A 26349-nucleotide genomic window follows, 5' to 3' on the forward strand; every position below is an offset into this window, starting at 1 on the left:
ATTTACTTCTGTGTGCGTTACTGCCAGTTTAATGCCATATAGTTCTGTGTGCGTTACTGCCAGTTTAACGCCATATAGTTCTGTGTGCGTTACTGCCAGTTTGACGCCATATAGTTTTGTGCGTTACTGCAAGTTTAACGCCATTTACTTCTGTGTGCATTACTGGCAGTTTAGGGCCATATAGTTCTGTGCATCACTGTACATTTAGCGCATTATATTGCAGTATATTATAGTGTATCCGTGGAGTGCATCTGTGTAGTGTGACTACGAAAATTAAAGTGCACCAAACACCACTTTACATTGATTAAAGTGCATCTATGTACAGATTTCCACTTCTTCTTTACATTTGCTTATAAGTACCGCCCCCTCCCTCCCAATAACGTCTGGGAGGACAACAAGGAGAGGCAGACGTTCCCTTGGCACTGTAAGGGGGCCAGCAACAAATGTGTCCACAGGCAAAGGGGGACGTGGTGGTCAGTCCTCAGGGAGGGCATCACTTCCTCTGTTTAGTGAGTTTGCCCGTGCTATCCAGCCACAGCATGCAGAGGAGGTGGTGGACTGACTTACTAAACCTTCCTCATCCTCCTCATCCTCTGTCACGCAAGCAGAGACAAGTGTGCAGTCCCCTGCAGTTGCCAGAGTAGATAAGCCTGCCTCCTTGTCCACATCTATTCCTGGCATAGCCCCAACATCAGCCATGGAGGAGTCAGCTGAGTTTTTTGACCACAGCATCAGCCACTTGCTCCTTGATGATGCCCAGCCATTACTGGATTCAGATGTTGGTTCTGAGGTTGAGGATAACAGGAACATGAAAAAAATGGTGTATATCGCGCTGACATATATCTAGTAGCAGCCAGCACAACACTAAGACAAGTGTAAATCAAGGAATAAGTAAAAAGTGAAATTATGTGCAGCGCTCAAAACATGGAAATACATATGTATGCAAACTAATGTACACTGTGCAATGACCACAAAAATGAATAATAATGAAAATGAGATGTGAAATTCAGACCCAAACCAAAGTCCATGTGCCATCATACAAAAGTTGTTTTAAAACATAAACATACCAGTCTTTAAATAAATGGTGAAAACAAATTGTGTAACTAGAAGTGGGATTCCACGTGACATCAATGTTGAGGTGAGGACACAGACAATAGAACCACCACTGGTTGGTGAGGAGGCTTACTGGAGTGAGAGGACTCAAATGGGCATATGCTCAGTGAGTCAACAAGGCTTATGGTGCAACCACCAAATAATGGGACCTCCACGTCTGGGTTCCAGATCAAGTTGTAAGACAATCCAACTGGTCGAGAGATGTCACCAAGAAGCGGTCTTCAGAAGCAGCCAACTTGTCAGACCGAATCCTCTCAAGTGTTCAAAATAGCATGACCAAAAAAGAAAATACTCCACATAGTGTGAATCCGTATAAACGTAAATTTTATTAAAAGACAATTGGAAACACTCACATTTAGAAAGTGGATCAAGCGCTTAAAATTGAAGTTTGTGGGTAACGCAATGACATCAGCAGGGCTCGTCCTGATACGTTTCGTCTAAAGAGACATCATCTAGGGGCCCAATTTTAAGCTCTTGATCCACTTTCTAAATGTGAGTGTTTCCAATTTTCTTTTAATAAATTTTACGTTTATATGGATTGCAACTCGAAAGGATGCAGGACAGGGCTTGGTGCTGTAGCTTGTTGTGCCCCCACGTCTCCATACAGCTGGTGGTGATGATGCCATACCTGTGAGCTCTACCCCCTCCTCCTCCTTCTCCTTCGCCACCTCCATGCCCTCCTCTCCAGAATTGTCCTATGAACATCAGGTACCCCCTAAGCCTTCAAAGGGCTATTCACAGAGTCAGGCTAAAAGGTGCCATACAGTGCTTCAGCTGGTGTGTTTAGGGGATAGGAACCACACCGGAGCAGAGATTCTTGCAGCTTTGCAGGGACAGGCCCAGAGGTGGTTCACACCACGCCAGCTGGAGTCAGGAATGGCGGTGTCCGATAATGGCTCAAACCTCCTGTCTGCCCCTAGACAGGGAAAGTTGACACATGTGCCATGCCTGGCACATGTCCTCAGTTTGGCAGTGCAGCGTTTTCTAAATACGTACTCAGGGTTGTAAAATGTGCTAAAGCTGGCCAAAAGAGTCTGTAGCCATTTCAGGCGGTCATACACAGCCAGTGTTCAGTTGGTTGAAATTCAGCAGGAACTCCACCCGCCCGTAAACCGCCTGATTTGTGATATGCCCACCAGTTGGAACTCAACTCTGTCAATGCTGCAGCAGCTATACATGCAGCAGAGGGGCGTCAACAAATACCTGTGCGAATACGGCACAACAACAGGCTCAGGCCGCCTCGGCTTTTTTTCCCCATGCCAATGGCTGATCATTAAGGATGCATGCACTGTATTGTCACCATTTGAGGAGGCCACAAGGATGGTAAGCTGTGACAGTGCATGCATCAGTGACACAATCCCTGTTGTGTTCCTGCTGGAGCAGACTCTGCGTGGCATTATGGACAGGGCACTGGAGGCAGAGCAGCTGGAGAAAGAGGAGGGCTTCTTTTTCTCTCAAGACACCATCACTCCTATGTCACAGAACACACAGGAGGAGAGAGGGGAGGAGGATGAGGAGGAGGATTCTGGCATTTTCATAGGCTTCGAAGAAGAGGAAGAGATGCGTCAATCTGTAAGCGATGGCTTTCCAACCCCAAGACTCTTGGGAGTAGTACGTGGCTGGGAGGAGGAAGTTCCAGATGCTGTCATCCTGAGTGACTTTGAGGTGCATGGGCAACCTCATGCTTCAAAGGCTGCGAAAGGACCCAAGAATACGTAGCATAAAGGAGAAGGATGATTACTGGTTGGCAACCCTCCTTGACCACCGTTATAAGGGGAAGGTCTCAGAACTCATCCCGTCCCCACAGAGAGTGCAGAAGAGAAAATCTCTTGAGGACACGTTAAAGAGAATTTTATTGAATGTTTTTCCTGACTTCAGTAAGTTACAGTGTGGCGAAAAACGCCGCTTTGAGTCTTCTGTTGGTCAAGAGAGGAGCGTTGGAGAAGGCGTCTGCCTAAGTGAGGCATTTCGGAATTTTTTTAGTCCTCGCCTCCCAGGGCTGTCAGCTTCCACATCCCATTGGCAGCGTCTGTATCACATGGTGGACGATTACCTTGGGGCCAAAACAGAGATGGAGAGCTTTCCAGCTGACAATCCACTGACTTACTGGGTCATGAGAATAGACCACTGGCCAGAACTTTCCCAGTATGCTATTGAGTTGTTGGGCTGCCCTGCATCCAGCGTGCTTTCAGAACGGGCATTCAGTGCTGCAGGAGGTTTTGTTACTGATCATAGAACGCATCTGTCCACAGACTCCGTGGACCATTTGACTTTTATAAAAATGAAGTAGTCCTGGATTACCAGCTATGAAGCCCCTGATGCCGATGTCACTGATTAAGTCTTTTTGGGATGTGGAATCTCTGCCGGACTTCGAGGCTGCCTAACTTTGAGGGTGTTCAATCATTTCATCTGGAAGAATGTTTTTGGTATAGGTTTCATGGGCACAATTAACACCCAAAGACCAATTTTTCAGCACCTGTTTGATAGGTGCATATCATTGCAATTTTTTTTGCCTTCATCAAGAGCACCTCTATAGGGTTACCGTGGGAAGGCGCCCCCGACACCCAAAGAGTAATTTTTCTGCACCTATTTGACAGGTGCATATCATTGCAATTTTTTACAGCAAGACCATTTCTTGCTTTCATCAAGAGTACCTCTATAGGGTTACAGTGAGAAGGCGCCATCGACACCCAAAGACCAATTTTTACGCACCCGTTACTTCTATCCAAAGTCAAAGTGACACCAGAATGTATCCAAAAAATCTCTAATCTTGTTCCCAGTGCACTACATTGTGGCCTCATCATACACACTGGCTCCCCAGCTGTTGCTGAGTTTGCTAAATGCCAGTCACTGCTGAGCGTGCATTACTACAGTAATGTGCTGGCTCCATCTGACTCATCCCACGGGCCAGTATAAAGCAAGGTGAGTATACAAATATAGACTGCTGCAAACTGGAGTTCAGCTTTCAACTCACTCAGGGAACCACTTGGCATGTTCCTTCCAGGGATCATAATTTTCTTGCCAGTTGCCAAGACAGCCACCTTTGCAGGGGGAGAGGCCAGAGAGCCTGGAGTGTGGTGCTACAGAAAAACCTGGGGATTCTATTCTATATACAGGTAAAAAAAAGGTAAGAGTAAGAAAACTAAGTAAAGGGTAATCTATTCTATGGGAGACCTGCCCTGGCCTACTCTAAAGGGGATCTATATGGGGGACCATGGGCGTAGCATAAGGGGTTGCAGGGGTCACAATCACCACCCCACCCCTAGATCCAGGGGGCCCCTGCAGCCTTCCTGTCATATTATCATATCCTCGACAAAGTTCAGCTCCGATATGCCCTAGGGCCCAACAACCACTCTCCTGTACTGGGCTTCCACTTTGCCTTCCACAGTCCACACCCCTCTGTTCTCATTGGCTGGGGAGAAGCTGTGAGCCATTTCCTGAATGGAGAGGAGCACGGGGTGAGAACAGCCCAGGATGGGGAAGTGTCTGTGCTGTGTGCTGGCAACATGGAATGGTAACCGAGCTCAGCGAGTTAAGAGGACGAGACTGCCGTCCTGTAGCCACGATGGAACCAATGTCACTGGTGAGGTAAGACACCGCTCAGTGTCTTCTAGTCACTAGCTGGGATTCTCTGTACCCCCCCACCCGGGGATGTTTGCTTACCCCACTTCCCTGACAACTGGGGAAAAGACACGCACCTCAAGGAGGTGACCTACCCCCAACACCAGCCAACACTGACAGAGAAACCTTCAGAAATTGCTAAAACAAATCCCTTAACACCTCCTGAGGGGCCCCTGTGGGGCTACAGGCTTCAGATTTTGCTTTGTCCCCCCCAGATCTAAGTTGCGCCCCCCCCCAAAGCCCCCTGACCACCCCCTCCACCCTGGATGCTATACCCGCTGCTGAGCTCCTTTCCCATTACAGCACTCTATACTGCTCCTCTTCCGCAGGGCTGACATCACATTCCTTTACAACACAGCCAGTTAGCCATGATCTGCATAGGGTGTATCTGCCTACTGCAACTACACTGCCATTCACTGCCACTGCCACTGCGGTGGGTGTATCTGCACACGCAGTGGAAGTGGTGGGTGGTAGTGGGGGGGGCCAGGTCAACTTTTGCATCGGGGCCCACAAGCTTCAAGCTACGCCTCTGTGGGGGACCCTGGCCTGGCCTGCTGTAAAAGGGGATCTATATGGGGGGCCCTGGTCTGCTCTAAAGGGGATCTATGAGGGACCCTGGCCTGGCCTGCTCTAAAGAGGGATCTATGAGGGACCCTGGCCTGGCCTGCTCTAAAAGGGGATCTATGGGGGATCTGCTCTAGCCTGCTCTAAAAGGGGATCTATATGGGGGACCCTGGCCTGGCCTGTTCTAAAGCTGAATCTATGGGGGACCTGCTTGGCCTGCTCTAAAGGGGGATCTATATGGGGGACCAGATGCAGATTCTAGCGTGGCTAGAGTGCTAATGTTAGGATTTTTTAAAGTAGGTAACATCAGCCAAGCCTGTGTGTTTTTCTGGGTCAGGGCTTTGAGTGACTCAAGGAGGGCTGGATGACTCAGCAGAAGCATCTCTGGTGACTCCTCCCTGCTTGCTGGAAACTGGAGAAAAATCCAGAAGCAGTTGGGAGGAGCTGGCTGGAGTATTCTGAGGGCTCTGACCAATCCCCAACAGATAGGTTGGCAGGGGGCAGGCCCCCTCAAATACACAGCCCAGTTGGGGCAGTGGAGTTCGGTGGAAGATGGAGTGTTAGGCTGTCTGAAGCCTTTGAGAGTAGCTCCCTAGTGTGGGGGGTGGGGGGTGAACTCAAGCCTGTGCTCGGGTGTAGAAGGGATTACTTCTAATGACACATGGAGGGATCCTGACCAGGAGGCAGGGAGCAAGGAGAGGACAGCAGCTAGCACCAAAGACCTCTCTTTTTGCTACACTACTAAAGGGGCCCGCAATCCCTGCCTGCAAAGGGCATTCACTTAGATCTGACTGAGATTGTGTTGGATCAAACTGTCAGTGCCAGCTGGTCCTGTGAGATGTAGTTCTACAAGCAAGTCTGTGCTGGAGGTAGAAGAGGAGAAATGTATATACTAGATTGTATATAGTTGAGTCCCTGAAGAGTTTATTTGCTGATAAAATGGGCATCCCATAAAAACCCTTTTCCCATCCAAGTTTAATCCCCCTAATAAAAACAAAAAACAAAGCTGCAAAAACTGATTCTTGTCTTCCGAGTGAGTGAAAAATGTGCAGTGTGGGAGATACCCATATTCACCAGTGGCCCCTGCGGGGGTAGTGCTACATGTATATAAGGGGAGCTCAGATTAGTGTCTTATAGTGGTTGAAAAACCCTTACAGACCACTTTTACCTACAGGTAAGCCTAGATTAAGGCTTACCTGTAGGCGCAAGAATGGTTTAGGAGATATTGCCAAAAGACAGGCACTGATGTCTACGGCGCATGCCGTTAGTGGCGGAACCATAGCGCATGCGCGGGAGTGACTTCATCGCGCCTCCGACCAATCAAAGCGCCGGAGCCGCGATACCCGGAAAGAAGATGGACGCTACGTAGGAGAAGGGACAGCGGTGACATCTCAGGCTTCCTTGTCAGGTAAGTGACACATAATGGGCTACTATGCGATGCACAGTAGCCCGTTATGCTTTACCTTTGCAGGGAAACAAAGAGGAAGTAAACTCATCAGGGTTTACTTCCTCTTTAAGCTGAGCAGTGTGATCTAGACTGCAAAGGGGAGCTCAGATTAGTGTAAATACATGTAACACACATCATCTGGTTTATGGCCTTCTACTGTGCACATTTAGATAAAGCTCTGAGTATAAGTTCAGATAGGCATGGTGTTTGCTAAATGTCAGTCACTGCTGAGTGTGTATTACTACAGTAATGTGCTGGCTCCACCTGACTCGTCCCACAGGCCAGTATAGAGCAAGGTGAAAAGACCTAGCATGGTCATGTGACCTTATTTTTCTCTATGGTGTTTAGGTAGAAAACATCAGATAAATGTTAATTAGAAGGACAGAGAGTGGTATAAAAGACATAGTTAAAGTATAAAAATATAGACTGCTGCAAACTGGAGTTAAGCTCCCAACTCACTCAGGGAACCACTTGGCGTGTTCCTTCCAGGGATCATCATTTTCTTGCCAGTTGCCAAGACAGCCACCGCAACTGAAACACTGTACTGTGTCTCTTCTACCTGGAAGGCACAGCAAACAAAATTAATAATAAAAACCATCATAATAACACACTACACTAATTACAGGTGGTTGTAGGTAAAATCATATTACATTATGCAAAATCAATTAGAATATGTAAGTATATATAATGGGGTTCAGAGAAGGTGCAGTGAACCTCACAAGACTCTTCTGCATGTATCACAAAATAATCATTCATCCAAGAAATATTTTTTCTACAGACATAGTAGTTTCAGAGAATAGATCTGCAGTATATTACCTAAAAAATACCCTTTTTTAAAAAGAAAGAAAAATAATTTTTGAGCCCAATTAAAAAAATTACAACAAATGATTTATCAATGATTACTGGGCTGCATTATTTTATGAAGAGAACTTGGGAGGTAATTAGCTCCCCGGGAAAACAAATTCCCAATTTCAAAAAATCCACTCAAAGGGGAAAAAAATCCACAAAACTAGGAAAAATCACATTGCCTCCAAACTATAATAGTGATACTATTATACTCTGCATTATTTTGTGTCTTTAATGTAGCAAAGTCCCGGGGCCCCTGAGGCCTAATGGTGACCCCCGGAGTTAGGGACAGCTGACATCCTTCTGTGTAGAGTGGGTGTACTGCAAGATGAAAAGGTGGGCGCCAGACACTTTTTGAATGCAAAGAGATTTATTGTCTCTTAAACAGAACTGGGGGAGAGAGGGTTAGGGCCAGGATACCCTTAGGTAGATGCAATGACAATTAGCAGACTCCGAGACTTCTATAGGTAAACAGCTATACAGGTGAAGGCCTCCAGCCAGACACCACTTCTGTATAGGTAGGACCGCTGTCTCCTATGGCAACAATCTTGTAGTATTAATAACGGCAATTGTATTCAACTATTTGCAACACGAACAGTTTACTCCACAATCACTCACTGTTGGTCTTCACTCAATGAACTCCCAGTCTTTCACTAGACTTCGGATCCAATAGCCACTGGATCCCCCTGAGCTTTTTCACTTTTAGCACTCAGTATCTTCCTCAAGCGTCACCCCCGCTTCCCTGCTGGGTCCCTGGCCTGGCACTCACAGATACTGTTCAAGTGTCACCCCCGCTGACACCCTAGGTCCTTGGCTTGGCACTCACTGATGCTCCTCAAGCGTCACCTCTGCTGTCCCGCTGGGTCCCTGACTTGGCACTTGCTGAGGTTTTCCCACTTCTTCACCATCCCTGGCTGGTGGGAAGTCTGCTCTGGTACTGTCTTCAGCTTACTCACAATGGTCTAAGGTAACAAGGTGGATGGTCCCTTAGTGGCGACAGCTTCCCCTTTCTACCTCCGACCACAGTTGGTTCCACATCCGGCGGGAACCGCTACCCTGCGCTGCTCTCCTGCTTCTGGATAGGCCCTCAGACACCCTAGCAGCTAGATGTCCCTGGAATAGGCCTCAGGCTTATGGCCTAGCAGCCCGGGGCAGCATAACACACAACCACTCAGACAGCCGTCCAGGTGGCACAGAACTCTGATCACCTGACTCCACCCAAATAAATAGGCTCTGCCAGCAGGCCAAGGGACCAAAGAAAATCCCTGCCCATTGGCTGAGACACCCCATCCATTCATGTCTGAGCTTGCAAACTCCTGTCTTATCTAATGTCACTAGCATAGTGCCACCTAGTGACAGAAGAGAAAGGGTGCAACAAGTCCAGATTTAGAGAGGAGTCAATTGATCTCCTAACAATTCACCACAGCAACTATCGACTGGCAACTAAATATGACAGCAACCTGCCTAAACATCAGGATGCTACATCAATATCTGCCTTGAGTTTAGATTTAAAGCGGGGGTCCACCTATCTATCTTTTTTTTTTTTTTTTAGTTCATTCACAAACTGTTCTTCTCAGCATTACATACTCACATATTGTGTGTAATATGTCCGCCTGTGTCAGATTTCGTCGTAAAGAATAACTTATATTATTCACTGCAGGCGGTTTCCATCTTCATTGTGGGCATTTGAAGCCCACAAGCATTTATTTCCTGGATGCGGTGAATGCTGTGCTCCCAGCATTCACCGCTCGTTTCCGCACATGCTCAGTGGCATCCTGGGAAGCCTGAGACTAGCTCCCAGGAGTCTGGGAGAGGCTAGAAACACGCCTACTCCCACGGGAGGAGAACCAGGAAGTGCAAAGAAGAATAGAAAAATAAAAGGTAATTACGGCGATTTAAATTTTTTTAAACGGCATGTCAGCATCTAGGCAAGGAAGAGAATACATACAGATATTGTTCAAAATTTGGGTGGAACCCCACTTTAACAGTCATTCAGATTTGTCAAAACAATTACTGTGAAGCTGCCTTTCTTATTTTGCCTTCTCTGGTTCCTGCTTTTCTTCATCACCAATTTGCTAGTTAAACTTAAACTCTTCCATCTAATATACCCTATATCACTGGATCTCTGTGCATCTTTATGCAATGCAGGCAGATCATAGCTAATAGCCAGGTGCGGTACATAACTTCCTTGAATTGTCACTGCAGCCTGCCTTAGTACTACACTCAAGAGCCCTCGGTCCTGATGCAAGCAGTGGCCTGGCTCTTGGGAGAGGTTATGCAGATATTAACATGAGCCAGAAATTCAGGCTGGAGAGGAAAGGGTTAGATGATGCTGGATGTCCTCCAGCCAGGAAATGGGGTGAGCTCTGTCTTGCTGCAGCTTCTAATGCAGAATGTAAAAAGCTCTAAATAGATTAAGTAATTTCATTACAGGAGAGGAGTACAACTGTGCACGCCTAAAAGTGAGGCTAGAGTCCAGCTTTAAATCAAAACAACTAACTGCGAATTTGAAAATGTGAAAGATTGAAAATATTATGTTTGTTTTATATTTGTATCATTATATAAATGCTTCTGTCATACTTTTAATACATTACACAATATTATATATATTTCGGTAATTACTATCTGGGTTGCAATCCAATGTACAATGTTGATAATTTTCACTTTTTTCTATGTATTAAAATGCATTTAACTAAAAAATTTTTGAAGAAAAAAATGTTTGCCAGCTAGGATTTCTCATTGTGATTAGCCAATCCTGAGGTTAACATTTCCCACACTGTGCAGCCAGACAGGAGACACATGTAGTTCTGGATTAAGAAACTCATCTTCCTCTTTCATTGCTGTGCCTCCAGCTTCTTCATTGGGCAAGTAATCTTCACTTCTGTCCAGAGAGACAGAAAGGGATCCAGCAACACTACAGAGTCTTCCTTGCTATGCAAACACCATGGTAAAGTTATATTACACACATCCTCAGCATATTTTAGCTATACATTGAGCACAATAAAATGAACACTCCCCGGTAAACTGTTTGTTATGTTTATTAAATATTTTTCAGTTCTGCTAGCTCCTGCTGTCTCAGTGCTGCTTCCCTTTATTTCGGGTCTTCACCAGTGGCAGCTGGTGCTCAAAATTTTTGGGGGGCGCAAACAAACTGAAAAATTCTTTTAAAAAAACCCCATCAATAGCAGCCTCACTGTGCCATCAATCGCAGCCACTGTGCCATCAATCGCAGCCACTGTAACATCAATCGCAGCCACTGTGCCCATCAATTGCAGCCACTGTGCCATCAAACGCAGCCACTGTGCCCATCAAATCGCAGCCACTGTGCCCATCAAATCGCAGCCACTGTGCCCATCAAATCGCAGCCACTGTGCCCATCAAATCGCAGCCACTGTGTCCATCAATTGCCGCCACTGTGCCCATCAGTTGCTCCCACAGTGTCCCATCAAACGCAGCCACTGTGCCATATCAAATGCTGCCAGTGTGCCCCACACTGGCCCACCATCTGCACTTACCCATCTCGGTGGGACAGCTCCTCGATGTTCTCTCCCCTCCTCTCCACCCGTCCCCTGTTATGATTGGACACCTGGCGTCCAATCACAGCTCCTGTCATTTCAGCCAATCAGATGACGGGTAACAGATTCGAGCACCTGATTGGCAGAGAGGCGGTTTAGTGCTAGGAAAGCAAATATTCTTTCGCTTTTCTAACACAGCTGAGTGACCTGCGAGCGCCCAGCATCGCCCCACCACTGTAATTCAGGCGCCCGAAAAGGGGCCGGGTGCCTGAATAGGGGGTGGCAGCGGCAGCCATAGATAGATTCATGCAATGCATGAATCTATCTATTGGTGCTAGAAGAGTGGCAGGAGAGAGGGGGCGGCGCCCGTGCGCCTTTATGGATGCACCACCACCGGTCTTCACCTCTTACTTTTGGAAACAGGTCAATAATAGTTTGCCCCTTTACAAGGATACCTATATCAACAGAGGTTGCCCCAAAAAATATGACATGATCTAGTCCAAATGGTTAGCAGAGCTTCTGACATGACCACGGTTTGATGCACCTTGTCTTAATGCTGTTGTCTGGATACCTGCTACCTTAGTACCAATTCAGCTTTAATGCCCCGTACACACGGTCGGATTTTCCGACGGAAAATGTGTGATAGGACCTTGTTGTCGGAAATTCCGACCGTGTGTAGGCTCCATCACACATTTTCCATCGGATTTTCCGACACACAAAGTTTGAGAGCAGGATATAAAATTTTCCGACAACAAAATCCGTTGTCAGAAAGTCCGATCGTGTGTACACAAATCCGACGGACAAAGTGCCACGCATGCTCAGAATAAATAAAGAGATGAAAGCTATTGGCCACTGCCCCATTTATAGTCCCGACGTACGTGTTTTACGTCACCGCGTTCAGAATGATCGGATTTTCTGACAACTTTGTGTGACCGTGTGTATGCAAGACAAGTTTGAGCCAACATCCGTCGGAAAAAATCCTGGGATTTTGTTGTCGGAATGTCCGAACAAAGTCCGACCGTGTGTACGGGGCATAACAGTTTTATGAACGTGTGTTGATGATTATGTTACCTATCAGCTCAAGGGAGCCATGCCTTATTTTCCATTGATGTGACTCTCCTAAGTTGCCAACATTAAAATTTTGTCATGTACCATATTTTACGTCCCCCTGCGAGGGTCACATGGCTACTAATGATTTGTTTGTGTATTTGTTGCATGTTTGTGACCTTAAAACCATTAAACAGATTTAAAAAAAAAAAAAAAAAGAGATAACAGTGGACAGTGCAGTCTCCAGTCACTCTGTTAGCTTGGAGAAAGCAGGTGGGGAGGAGGGAGTAGTAGGGGAGAAGCTTGACATCCTATGTTACAGGGGTGTAGGTTTCTATTGATGCACACAGTGTAGGGAGAATCAACTCTAGTCCTTGCATGCAATGATGACTCCATAGGATACCACCAGAGAAAGGAGCCAACTTGAAACAGGAAACCTGGGGCAGTGATCATAGCACCAATTTAAAAAATTAAAAAATTAAAATGTATAAAAAAATCAGCACACTCAGGCCTGGTTCTCATCTATGCAGGTTGTGGTTGATGCTTTTTTCTGGTGCGTTTAGCATTTTTTCACACACATTTTGACGCGTTTGTAATGCGTTTTGCATTTTTATGAGATGCCTGTTGTCTTGCAGGAGAAACCAGTAAAAATGCAGCACAAAAGTATCAAAAACTGCGAGCACTGCATTTCTGCTGTGTTTCCATTGAAGTTTTTTTTCTCTTTTATTGGTTGAACTAGATGGACTTGTGTCTTTTTTCAACCTGAATAACTATGTAACTATGTATCTATGAAACCCTCTTAAATGGACTGTAGTGCATTTTGCAAAACTGAAAATGCAGTAAAAAACGCATTGGTATGAATCAGGCCTAAGTGATTAAATCAGCTGCTGAAAGTGCTTAAAAAAATTAGGGTTTAATATTACTTTAATATATTAACAAACACTTGTCATTAGTGCATCATTTACTTACCAGTAAAGAAGAATCCAGCACTGACAAGCTGATCTTGTTTAATCGTGGCATAGGACGGCCAATTTGTGAAGGACATGTGTCGGGCTTCCTCGGTTGCGTATGCTCCTGGAGACACATGATCAAGATCTGGGGGTTGAACACGGACCTCAAACATAGAAATATTACCCACATCGTCTCCTTTCATGAAAGGACAGGTTGGGCTTTCTATAACATGAAGTCTCTTTGGTGGATATGTCAAAGGTCTTTTGTTGAAAACAACCCCACAGCAAAAGCACTGAAGACTATTACTGACTCCAGTATGATATAATCCAGCATTGGCCATTTCTGATGGAGACCACCATGAAAACTTCTCAGAATTGGAATCTCTTAAAGCTTGGAATGATTTTAATCTCCTGGCTTCACACCTCATTTTCGGTTTTTTACTTGTTCCCAGTTGCTTACGTATGGCAGCATTTTGTTCTGAGAAATCAGTGGTAAATTTTTCCCAGTTGTAATTAAAAATTAAATCTAGTATAAACTTTATTGGATGAGTCTGATTTGCTTCCTCTTCTCTGCCATCATTATGGTCTCCAGAAGCCATTTTCCTTCCTAAAAATTAAATTATACAAAAGCAAGTTAAGCAACATCCCAAAATTTTGAAGGATTTTGAATCTCGGTTTTCTTTCATTGAAGCCTAAGGTTAGCCATATACTGTACATTAAGATCTCTCTAAATCAAGCAAGAGAAAACACTTGATTCCCCCATGTATGCTAAACAACATCGATGGAGGAATTCCTCTTGTCAGCTACTGTATTCAGACTGTCTGAATACCTGGACAGTGACCACATATGATTAGATGCGATTACTGTTCAGCCAACACAACTTTCCAACCGTCTCCTTCGATATTTTAATCAAAGCTTATCAATTTTATTTGTGCCGACAGGGCCACTAACAGATTGAGATTCAAGCCCTGTATGCCCAGTTTGGATTCAGTATGAAAGAGTTTTTAATTCTCTGCATGATTCCACTAAGAAGATTTTCACTCAATTCCTGTCTCTGCGACACCAGGACAAGAAATGGGGAAAGTGGTTGTCACCAGGACAGAAAAGCACAGATGGCAATAATAATAAAAATGTGTTCTTATCTGTGTCCCTGTTGAAAAGATTTCCTTATGCTTCCTGCTCTGTTTCTAATAGGAACATAGACAGAAATAGCAGTTCCTAACCATTCCCCAATCAATCCAAACAAAATAAAAGGTTTTGGCTGGAGCTGGGCTTTAGTTACACTGTGACCAACTTAAAGAATTGCAGGTAAAAATTATTTCAGATGCGTATTATTTGTTTCCATAAATGATTTTTACTTTACTTGGGCCTTTGAATTTTTCTTTGAAATTTTGACCACTACAAAAAAGGTCAATTCCCTAGCTTAGCTCCCTTCCTCCTTGCATATCATAGCCCACTCCTCTCCTGGGAGTGTCCAATTACGGCCTGTACTTACCTGTGGTACTTGTCTGAGGGCCAAGCACCAGAACACTAATCCCAGCACCTGGTTCCAGCCCTTTCACAAGGTGTCCAGTGGAGTAATCTCCTTCCTGGCAGTAGGTGCATAGTCCCAACAAAAGAAGGAGGTAAAGAGAGAGAGCAGCAGAGCAGGGCGCTTACTACAGTGCAACATTAATCAGCAGGTTTTTACCCCCCACTGACAACCAATGTCTTCCCCTCAACCCACACTGACACACAATCTCTCGCCCCCCCCCCAACACACCAACACGAGCAATTAATCTTTCCCACTGAGTGCCAATGCCAAGCATTTTCTTCCTCCAACTGATGAAATATTTTTTTCTCCACTTACCACTGAAACTGTACAGTGCATCCAGAAAGTATTCACAGCGCTTCACTTTTTCCACATTTTATTATGTTACAGCCTTACTCCAAAATTGATTAAATTCATTGTTTTCCTCAAAATTCTACAAACAATACCCCATAATGACAGCGTGAAGGAAATTTGTTTGAAATCTTTGCAAATTTCTTAGAAAAAAAAATGAAAAAAAAATATCACATGTAGATAAGTAATCATAGCCTTTCCAGGCACAGATCTGGGGAAGGGTACAGAAACATTTCTGCAGCATTGAAGGTCCCCATGAGCACAGAGGCCTCCATCATCCGAAAGTGCAAGAAGTTTGGAAACACCAGGACTCATCCTAGAGTGGACCACCTGGCCAAACTGAGCGATCGGGGGAGAGGGGCCTTAGTCAGGGAGGTGACCAAGAACCCAATGGTCACTCTGACAGAGCTCCAGCGCTTCTCTGTGGAGAGAGGAGAACCTTCCAGAAGAACAGCCATCTCTGCAGCACTCCACCAATCAGGCCTATATAGTAGAGTGGCCAGACGGAAGCCACTCCTCAGTAAAAGGCACATGACAGCCAGCCTGCGGTTTGCCAAAAAGGCACCTGAAGGACTCTCAGACAATGAGAAACAAAATTCTCTGGTCTGATGAAACAAAAATTGAACTCTTTGGCCTGAATGGCAAGCATCATATCTGGAGGAAACCAGACACCGCTCATCATCTGGCCAATACCATCCCTACAGTGAAGCTTGGTGGTGGCAGCATCATGCTGTGGGGATGTTTTTCAGCAGCAGAAACTGGGAGAATAGCCAGGATCGAGAAAAAAGATGAATGCAGCAATGTACAGAGGTATCCTTATTGAAAACCTGCTCCAGAGCGCTCTGGATCTCAGACTGGAGCAAAGGTTTATCTTCCAACAGGAAAACAATCCTAAGCACACAGCCAAAATAACAAAGGAGTGGCTACTGCGAACAACTCTGTGACTGTTCCTGAGTGGCCCAGCCAGAGCCCAGACTTGAACTCGATTGAACATCTCTGGAGAGATCTAAAAATGGCTGTACACCAATGCTCCTCATCCAACCTGATGGAGCTTGAGAGGTCTTGCAAAGAAGAATAGGAGGAACTGCCCAAAAATTGGTGTGCCTCAAAAAGATTTGAGGCTGTAATTGGTGCCAATGGTGCTTCAAAAAAGTATTGCACAAGGGCTATGAATACTTGTGAATGTACATGTGTTTTTTTTCCTCTTTTTAAAAAAAATTGATTTGCAAAGATTTTAAACAAACTTCTTTCGCATTGCCATTATGGAGTATTGTTTGTAGAATTTTGAGGATAATAATGAATTTATTTTATTTTGGAATAAGGCTGTAACATAACAAAATGTGGAAAAAGTGAAGCGCTGTGAATACTTTCCGGATGCACTGTACATTTATTCCCTCCACTGACACCAAGACATTGACTTCCACTAATGTTGCAGCATTTTTAACTCCCATTGATCAGTGGGTCGAACAGGGCTCCTGTTATGCCGCGTACACACGATCGGAATTTTGGTCGGAAAAAGCTATGATGGTTTTTCCGACGGGATTCCACTCAAGCTTGTTTTGCATACACACGGTCACACCAAATTCCGAGCACCAAGAACGCGGTGACGTACAACACGTACAACAAAACTATAAAAAGGAAGTTCAATAGCCACTGCGCCACCCTTTGGGCTCCTTCTGCTAATCTCGTGTTTATCTCGTGTTAGTAGAAGTTTGGTGAGAGACGATTTGCGCTTTTCAGATTTGTGCTTTTCAGGTCGTTTTACTGCTGTTCAGTTTGTGCTTGTGGGTTTGTATGTGTTTTTCAGTGTGTGTAGTCAGTTCGTATCTGTTTTTCAGTGCATTCTTGTCTGCTCGTTTCTGATTTTCAGCTCGCTCTTCACAGGCCTCGCTGTTCTTCAGTGCGTTCTGTTAGTTCGTTCTGACCAGCCAATCGTTTTGAAGCCATGTTGCGGGTATGTGCTCATTGTAGAGTTCGTGCTATGCGGGGCCTTGCTGTTGGGGTTCTTGCTTTGACCCAAGCCCAGTCCATGAACAGGGTGGGGAGGAGTTCATGGACCAAGAATTGGTTACTCCAGCGTGACCAATTCTCTCACATGCCTTTGCTGCGTGAGATCCAGGAGAATAACCCTGATGATTTCAGGAATTTTCTCCGGATGACGGACCCCGTTTTTCACCATCTGTTGGCTTTACTGTCCCCTTATATTAGCATGTGGCAAGCCATCGCTCTGGAGCAGAGGCTAGTCGACACGTTGCGGTACTTGGCGACAGGGAGAAGTCTACAGGACTTCAAGTTCTCGAATGGCATCTCCCCCCAGGCTCTGGGGATTATTATCTGCCTTTATACAGGTCCTGCAGAAGGACTATATTAGGGTAAGTTCTCTCCTTTAACATCACATTCTATGTATTTAATGTTTGCTAATGTATTGTATTTCTTTCATCATTCCCTAATTACCATGATTATAATATGCTGTAAATGTCCCCTTTGTCTTAATGCATGCTGTAAGCTTTTAATGCTCCTTTTTTGGCCTACATGCATATTTTCCTTCACTAACCTCACCAGCATGCAATCCTGGGCCCATACACACCTATAGTCTAGTCACTTAACAATGTATTTTGTCAGCTCCATTGTAGTACTTTACCCTAAACACCCCCTAAAATGTGTCCAAATGTTATTGTTGTCCTTAAAGCGAATTTTTTTTTTTTTAAGTCAGCAGCTACAAACACTATAGCTGCTGACTTTAAATAAGTAGACTTACCTGTCCTGGGTGCCCGTGATGTCGCCCACCCGAGGCCGACCCATCCCTCGGCTCTTAGGTCCCGCCACCGCCATCCTAAGTAAGGGAAACAGGCAGTGGAGCCTTGCGGCTTCACTGCCAGTTTCCTACTGCGCATGCGCGAGCGTGGCGCTTTGTGAATGGAACGCGATGTGTTGTGGGACACACACAGTTCCCATAACACACCGCGACCCATTCCCCAGAAGAGCAGAAGACTGAAGATCACCGCGGTATAGGAAGAGGCAGATTAGGAAGGCTGCCTAGCAACAGCCATTTCACGTAAGTAAAAAAAATATTTTTTTTCCTCCATTTTTTAGGTATTTTTTTGTGCAATTTATTTCTTCAGGGTGGACCTCCACTTTAAATTCAGGCAGAGTGCCAGAGGCTTTTTTTTGGCTCCCAAACTCATTTAGAACCCCCCCCCTAAAATTTTTACAATGGGCCATCAGAGGGGGTGAGGAATCTGATAAGTGGACCTTATACTTTTGTCTTTAAATACTCCTGTTATACTGATGTTGGCAAATAATGTTTGTGTCTAATCTGCTTGCACTGTTATGTGCAAAAGTACTAATTTTTTATTTTATGTTTTGACTCCACAGTTTCCTTCAACGCCACAGGAATGGCTAACTGTGGCATCCCAGTTTGCCGAGCGGTGGGACTTTCCCAACTGCAGAGGGGCAATCGATGGGAAGCATGTCCACATCTTCCCACCACCCTACTCGGGGTCATACTATTTTAATTATAAGGGGTTTCATAGTATTGTGTTAATGGCGGTGGTGTCGGCGACATATGAGTTTTTATATGTGGACGTGGGGAAGAATGGCCGGATATCGGATGGTGGAGTCTTTGTCCAGACCGAGTTCTACCAACGTCTCCAGAGTGGTGGCTTGGGATTGCCACCTGCAGAAGAGAACGTCGAAGGACTCCCATTTGTTTTTATCGCTGATGAAGCATTTGGTCTGGGTGATCACATGATGATTCCCCCCACAGGACCCTCACCCCGGAGAAGAGGGTTTTTATTTACCGGCCAGCCAGAGCCAGAAGAGTCATGGAGAATACATTTGGGATAATGTGAAAAAAAACCTGTTAAATGAGGTGATTGGCGCTACCCAAAGATGATACCTATTTCACTGTGATAGTGAATAAATGTGCGTGGCTAGCAATGGTGTAAAACCTCTGATGTGATAAATACAAATAAGGCTAAAAAGTGTACATACTAATACCACATCTAATACAGAAGTGAGCAATATAATAAGATCGTGCTACAGGTTCGCAGGTAGTACCCATACCAAATAATAGAAAGGTGCCTATAGGTTATAAACCACATATATATATAGGTGACACCAAAAATGTAACCAAATATGAATAGAACAATAACAAAAACAAACATGACTGTTATGATTAGTATGACCGCATATAGCAGGCACACTCCACTTAATACATTTGGGACAATGGCCAGCCGGTTCTGCCTATTTCTAACGGCAATGAATATGGCGGAGTACAAAACTTAACTACATCATTTTATCATGCTGCTTACTGCACAACTTTTTAAAGCTAAATGCTCCAAATTATGTTGCCTCAGTTGGGCCTGAGGCTGGACTGGCTTGCCCCCCCAAAGCGAGCGTGAAGTGCTTCAAAAATATGTGGATTATTTTACGGGTAGGGGGGCCATTGCTATGCCAGCACATTTTTAAATATTTTCAAAATTAAAAAAAAATTATCTGATAAAATCTTGATTTTGATTTACTGCTTGTGTTTCTTTTAGCTGTCTTCTAGGTTCTCCTAGTGCACTTGTAGTGCCAAGTGGTTTTTCCATTATTTTAATAACACCCATTGTCACTCTAAACACCAACTTAATACAAAAACTGGTATTGAGTATTGAAAGAAGAAGCCACACATTGTTAAGTAGAAAGCCTTTTACTCCATGCACATATGCGTTATAAAACATTTTGGGGTAAAAAAACAACATCTTGGTTTTTTAAAGTTTTACCTTGAAATTTTTATAAAAGTACTGAAAGGGGCATGTTTCAAAACATAACATACACAACTCTGGAACTTACAAAGTTCAACATTGAAAAAATGAAGGCAATATCAGACATTATAGTGTCAAAACTGTGTTGATCTTGCCTTCATCAGATGGGGTGATGTCACCCCTGTAAAAGCCAAATTTAGAAGATGCACACAAATTGTGAGTCAAAATGGGGATTTCCTTTCTGATCCCATGCCTAATGTCAACATGTGCTATCTCCCATCATGGGGCATCAATGGACGTGTTTTGTGGGTGCAACCCCTTCCTCTCACCTTCTAGAGTAGCGAGGAAGGGGTTGCACCCACAAAATGCATACATTGATATCCCCTGATGGCAGATAGCACATGTTGACACACTGTGTGCATCTTCCAAATTTGGCTTTTAAACTGTATTAAAACTTTAGTTAAATTTTCTTTAAAAAAACGAAATGTGTAATATTTTTTGGATGTAGATTCTCCCTAATACATCAATCATGATCTTCATTCTTTGTTCAATCTCCTTGGTTTTTTCCTTTATGATGTCTAAATCCCGGCTACAAAACATTATGTCCTGGATTAGCCTTTGTGCACTGTCACTGGTGAAATGAGTAAATTGTTCTTCCACAACATGCACATCACCTAAAATAAAAAAAAACACACCATGTATTATAAATATGCAGGCATACCTCTTTTACCCGAATCTGTGGTGTCAGACACTGACCTGTTGTGGTGACAATTTCAACCACGTCATCCATCTCTCCTCTATCCACATCCTGAGGTTGTGGTGTCCTCTGCTCCCCTTCTTCCTTAGGTGGGGTATCCCTGGTGTCCTCAGATGTCCCAGGTGTTTTCTCCACTATGAGAATGAAACAAAAGGTATACTTAGCACACCGATATTTGTGGCCAGAAATATGAATGTGAAACATTGCTTCGAAATAGGGTACAATTGTCTGTTTGGGCAGAGTTTCATGTTGAAGACATGATTTATTCCCTTAACAAAGCTGGAATACTTACCTTTTTTGGACAACTTTCACATATGTAGACACCCCTTGTATCCACTGGAGCACCTGTGTGGGACACCCTAAAAGTTTGTTCTGGTGTCCCACACTAGTGCTCCTGAATCCAGATGTGTAAACAGCTGCTGAGTGTCCTCTCCTTACATTACACTGAATCAAGTTTGCAATTCATTCTAGTTACAAACACATCTAGACAACAATGTCCTAAACTTCTTTTAATAAAAATTAGCATGACCAAATGTAGTTAACCCTGTATCTGCCAAAAACATCGTATTTAGTTGGCAAACGAACAATGTTTACTGCGACCGATTACTGTGCCCACAAACATGAAAGTAGCTATTTTTAACTGTACAACAGTAAAGAAAAGCACATGGAGCAGCACTAAAGTAATAATTATAAAAGGGACACACAAAAACTACTTACTTTTTAGAAGCACTCTCTTGATTCTTCTGTACTGATCCTGCTCCCTCAATTTCAGGTCTGACCAGTGTTTCCTCAATTGCTCCTTGGATCGTCGTACCCCAAAATTCTTGTGCAGACTCTTCACAACTTTAGTCATGATCTTGGCCTTTCTCACATTTGGGTTTAGGTATGGTCCATACTTCCCATCTTAGTTGGCCTTCTTCAAGATGTCCACCATCTCCACCATATCCACCATCTCTACAAAGGACATATTTGAGGCCTTATATCTTCTCCTCCGGGATCGGGATGTTTCTGGCTCCAGGTTTTCCTCCTTGTTACTGCTATTATCACGCACCTGCTGTGTCCCCGCCATGTCATCTCCCACTGCACTGAAAGAGAAGGGGCGGGGAATATTCTAGAAAGAACATCAGGGGCAGGCGACGCAGGCAGAGTTTCATGCATGCGCAGTGTATATAAAGCTAACACGTGTGTGTCGTACCTACGTTCTGTGTGCGGAGGAAGGGGGATCGGAAGCGCCGAACGTTATAACGAAGATAACATTTTAACTTGGGACATCAGTGGCCTATACTGGTTCTAGATTGAGGCCTATATTGGGATAAGATTAGGAGAGTTTAGCCTGATATTAGTGTTTTGGTCTTCTGTTTTGTCTTTCAGCAAATATGAAACAATTCAAAGACCCTGAATTCATGGGCCAGTTCATCGACAAATACAGGGATATGCGAAATTTCTGGGAGGTTAAAAACCCCTTATATCGCAGTAAAGCAGCTAGGAGGGCATTGCTGGAGAAACTGCTGCAATTTGTGAAGATGCAGGTCTCCAGTGCAGACATCAAGTTTGTGGAGAAGAAAATTGGTAGCTTGAGAAGCACGTATAGGAAGGAGCTTAATAAGGTCTAGGCTTCCATGAGATCAGGAGCAGCAGCAGAGGATGTGTATGTACCCAGTCTGTGGTACTACAACAGAATGCGGTTTCTGGAAGACCAGATTGAAGCCAGGGAATCACTTTCTACATTTCCATCCAGCCTTCCCTCAACCCTTCCCTCAACCCCAGTTGAGGCTTCCGAGGACCAACCTGGGCCTTCCATCCTGGAAGAAGTTGAGGAGCCCAGCTGGAGCCAGGTATAGTATTTTTTAACATATTTATTGTCTGAAAATTATTGTTGTTAACTAGATGTTATTATTGCTAACAAATGAATGATTTAACAAAATGTGTTTTACATATCAATAGACAGTAGGGGCCAAAAATGATTGTGACAAGAATGAAAAATGCTGGGCTCAGAATGTTAGTTTTGAGTCATGAGCTGAAAATTGTGTGTGATTGATGAACCAAAAACTAAAACTATGTCCCTTTTTCATACACAGGAAGACCTCTGGAATGTGGCAGACAGGAGGAGACGGGGTGAGTGTCAGCCAGGAGGAGGCGGGGGTAAGTGTCAGCCAGGAGGTGGCCAGGCCCAGTAGCCTCACCCAATCCCAGGTGCCTCCCCTCCGCCTTACAACAAAAAGGGAGTAACGTGGAGGAGGCAGCACTGTGCCTCATTAAGGACGCTAATGCGGCCCTGAAACCCCCCCCACGCTGAAGAAGCCTATGGCTGCTATATAGCTGCCAAATTGCAGCAAATGGAGGAGGGGCAATGCCTCAACTGCGAAAAAATTATTTTTGAGGCCATTCATAAAGGGTTGAGGGGCCAAATGACCGATAACGTGCACTTATGTGCGCTCACCTATCCTCCTCCTCCTCCCCCTCCTGTTACATGTCCACCTCCAGAGCCACAGCCTCCAAGGAAGACTGCAGGGAAGCGTGGAGGGAAGGCTGCAAGGAAGACATGAAAGTGATGGCCTGGGTTCAGTCTGGTCTGACAGAAGACGTAACCGGTTGTAGTACCACAGCCTGGGGACATATATGTCATCTGCTGCTGTTCATGATCTCTGGGAGTCCTGGACCAGATTGCACTCCCTTTAATATGGAATTCTCAGGCTACCAATTTTTTATTTACAAAGAGTTGATGTGTGCCCTGGGGTACAAAGGCTTTGCAAATTCAAGCAGTTTCTCCAGCATTGCCTTCCTCTTTATTTTGTTATTATGAGCCAGAATAAATGGATTTTTTTATATGAAAATACTTGCCTATGTGTTTTTCTTCAAATAGGACAGTTTGTTTGTGAGTAGGCAGGTATATTTCCTTGAGCTTTAAAAATACAAGATGATGTTGTTGTGGAAACTTGACACACAAAAAAAAAAATTATGGAGATCACTAGAAAATAATTTAAAAATAATCCAAAAAACAGGAGATCTTGATTAAAAATTAAAAAAAGATTAAATAATTCTAAACATTATTATGGAGATCTTGCTTTAAAAGCAAAAAAGATTATTCAGGAGATCACGAGAAATAATAAAGAAATAAGTTTGTCATAACTCTGTGTGAATATCAGCAGCAAAACAAATTCATTATTCTAACATTATAAAGAACAAAAGAATACGCTGCATTAAAAGATCCAATAATTTGCAGCGTGATGAATGTGCTATCTCCATTACGAACGCTAGTTTTACCAGACCGAGCGCTTCCGTCTCGTACTTGATTCTGAGCATGCGTGATTTTTTGCACGTCCGAATTGCATACAGACGATCGCATTTTCGGATAGGAACTTTTTCCGACCGAAAAATAGAGAACCTGCTCTCAATGTTTTGCTGGCTGGAATTCCACTAGCAAAAGATCACACGGTCGCAGTTTCCGACCAACAGTTCACATCGGTCTTTTGCTGGCGGTATTTCCGATCGTGTGTACGCGGCATAATACATGCTTAGGAATGTTGCATTTTGTGCCTGGATCTTTGCCCTGCAGCCTGATCCCTTCCATCTTGTTCCCTGTCTGTTTACTCCTGGCCCCCAATCTACTGATCTCCTGTTTATGACCCTGGCCTGGCTTGACCATGATTCTGGTACTCCCTTTTGCTACATATGCTGGATGGTTTATTATCACTGTTTGGTTGTTTGGTTGTTCACTCTGTTTGTATTGGTGGTGTGTTCACATGTATATGCATTTACCTTAATAAACTTACTTTCACCTATTTATGTCTGGCTCACTCTGTCGCAGTCACACAATTCTGGTCACATTTGGTTTATGACAGAATACCAGGGCCATCCCTGGCCGGAAGTGGCTGCACAGGGAAACCATTTTCCCCTTTTATATCTTTATTTATTCAAACAGTTTTCATTTTTATCATTACAACACCTACAATAATAAAAACAATCATACTAAGAACACATATACACCATAGATAATGATTATTTACTATGCTCTAATCCATCATTGATCGCCTATGCTCGAACATCAAACATCCTAACAGTCGATCCCATCCACTTAATCATACTCTACCATTCGTACCTAACCCACAGGACAAAAAAAAAAAAAAAAAAAAAGAGGGGCATATATTCCCATATCCCTAAGGGTACCTAGCCTCCTATGGATCACATAGTAATTCTGCCGAGGCGCTATATGTTACCCACCCCTTCCAAATATCCGTTGTCCGTTTAATCTGTTTATTGGATCCTTCCTCTCTCACCTTTCTTTCTTCCAGGGTCCGCATCTCCGTCATCTCACACTCCCACTCTACCATAGAGGGTGCATCTGTACATTTCCATTTTCTGGCTATACAGGTACGGGCAGCCGTTAGGAAATATTTTAATGGGCCTTTCTTTATACTTTTCATTGATCCGGGGATCATGGATAATACTGCCATTTGTATATCTGGATATATTTCCCTCGCTGTCATGGCCCTAAAAATTTCGAAAATTTTCTGCCAGAATGGAAGGATTTTAGAGCAATAGTACCAAATATGGGACATTGTACCACGTCTTTCCTGACACCTCCAACATACTTCTTTATTCGTAGGGCTTATCCTATAGAGGTCTACGGGGCACTTATACCATCTAGCTAAAATCTTATAGTTTCTTTCTTGATGTTTAGTAGAAACAGAGAGTTTGTGCGTGACTGCTAAGGCTTTTTCCCATTCCTTCCTGGGGATCTCCATCCCCAGTTCCTCTTCCCACTTCTTAATATATGGTAACTCCAACTCCTGGCCGTCCTCGATTAAGATTTTATATACTTTCGATAGCACGTGCGCGGGTCTTTCAGCTTGAATAAAGATTTCTTCTAGCGCTGTTAGAGGTCTAGTTATTTCTGCTTCTTTGAACAGGGATATAACATACTTTTGGAATAAGCCATATTGCAACCAATCTTTTCTATGTTCCTCCCCCATGGACTCTAGAGGAAGAACCTTATTTCCCACCAGTGTTTCTATTACCCTTGTATCCTCATGACTGTACCATTTAAGGAATGATTTTACCCCAAGTGAAAGCGGGAATTCTGGGTTGTCGAAGAGAGGGGTCATGGGTCCTCTAAAGGTGGAGACACGCCCCATTTTAATCAGAATGTCCCACGCTTTCATTGTTGAGGTCACTAAGAAGGGTGTATAGCCATACGGTGAGCTATATGTCCTTTTGATCCATGGCAGAGATTTCAGTTTCAACCCTGTAATCTCTTCCTCCAGTCCCACCCACTGTTTTTTGTTCCTATTATGGAACCAGTCAGCTAGCCTAGTGACCATTACCGCCTTAAGATATACTGCTATGTCAGGGAGGGATAGGCCCCCATTTGCTTTGGTCTTATTTAGCACTTTTCTACTAATTCTGGGGGTCTTACCTGCCCATACAAATTGTCCAATAATCCTGGAAACCTTTTTCAAAAAACCCAATACAGGAAACACGGGGATCGTTTGTAATATGTACAGTATTTTTGGGAGTATGTCCATTTTTATGACGTTTACCCTACCCAACCATGAGAAGGTACCCCTGTTATATTGCTGGAGAGTTTTTGTTGTTTTTTGCAACATCGGGACATAGTTATACTCTTCTAATTTCTTTAAATCCGTAGGGATATAAGTGCCCAGGTATTTAATAGCCTTTTCCTGCCATCTAAAGGGGAAGTCCTTCTTGAGCAATTCCACCATACTTCTAGACATATTGATATTCATTGCCTCAGATTTATTATAGTTAACTTTAAAATTACTCAAGATGCTAAAACGATTAAATTCCCTTATCAGGTTTGGTAGTGTTATCAACGGGTTTGTGACATACATCAAGATG

At 44.0% G+C, this 26349-nt stretch overlaps 1 protein-coding gene across 6 annotated transcripts in view; it reads right to left on the reverse strand.

Moving 5' to 3' along the window:
- The window catches only part of LOC141135138 (baculoviral IAP repeat-containing protein 1e-like), a 116087-nt gene that overhangs the window by 78548 nt on the left and 11190 nt on the right, over positions 1-26349 (reverse strand). For 5 of the 6 annotated variants that reach the window (XM_073624406.1, XM_073624409.1, XM_073624407.1 and 2 more), the window contains exons 2-3: positions 13123-13710; positions 7205-7304 (exon numbers count right to left, since the gene is read on the reverse strand). In XM_073624406.1, the coding sequence (XP_073480507.1) occupies positions 7205-7304; positions 13123-13702 (680 nt within the window). In that variant the 5' untranslated portion in view covers positions 13703-13710. The remainder of the gene's footprint in view (positions 1-7204; positions 7305-13122; positions 13711-26349) is intronic. The other variant, XM_073624410.1, reaches the window with a different exon arrangement.

Source organism: Aquarana catesbeiana, linkage group LG01 (assembly GCF_042186555.1).
Source record: "Aquarana catesbeiana isolate 2022-GZ linkage group LG01, ASM4218655v1, whole genome shotgun sequence".
NCBI lineage: Eukaryota > Metazoa > Chordata > Amphibia > Anura > Ranidae > Aquarana > Aquarana catesbeiana.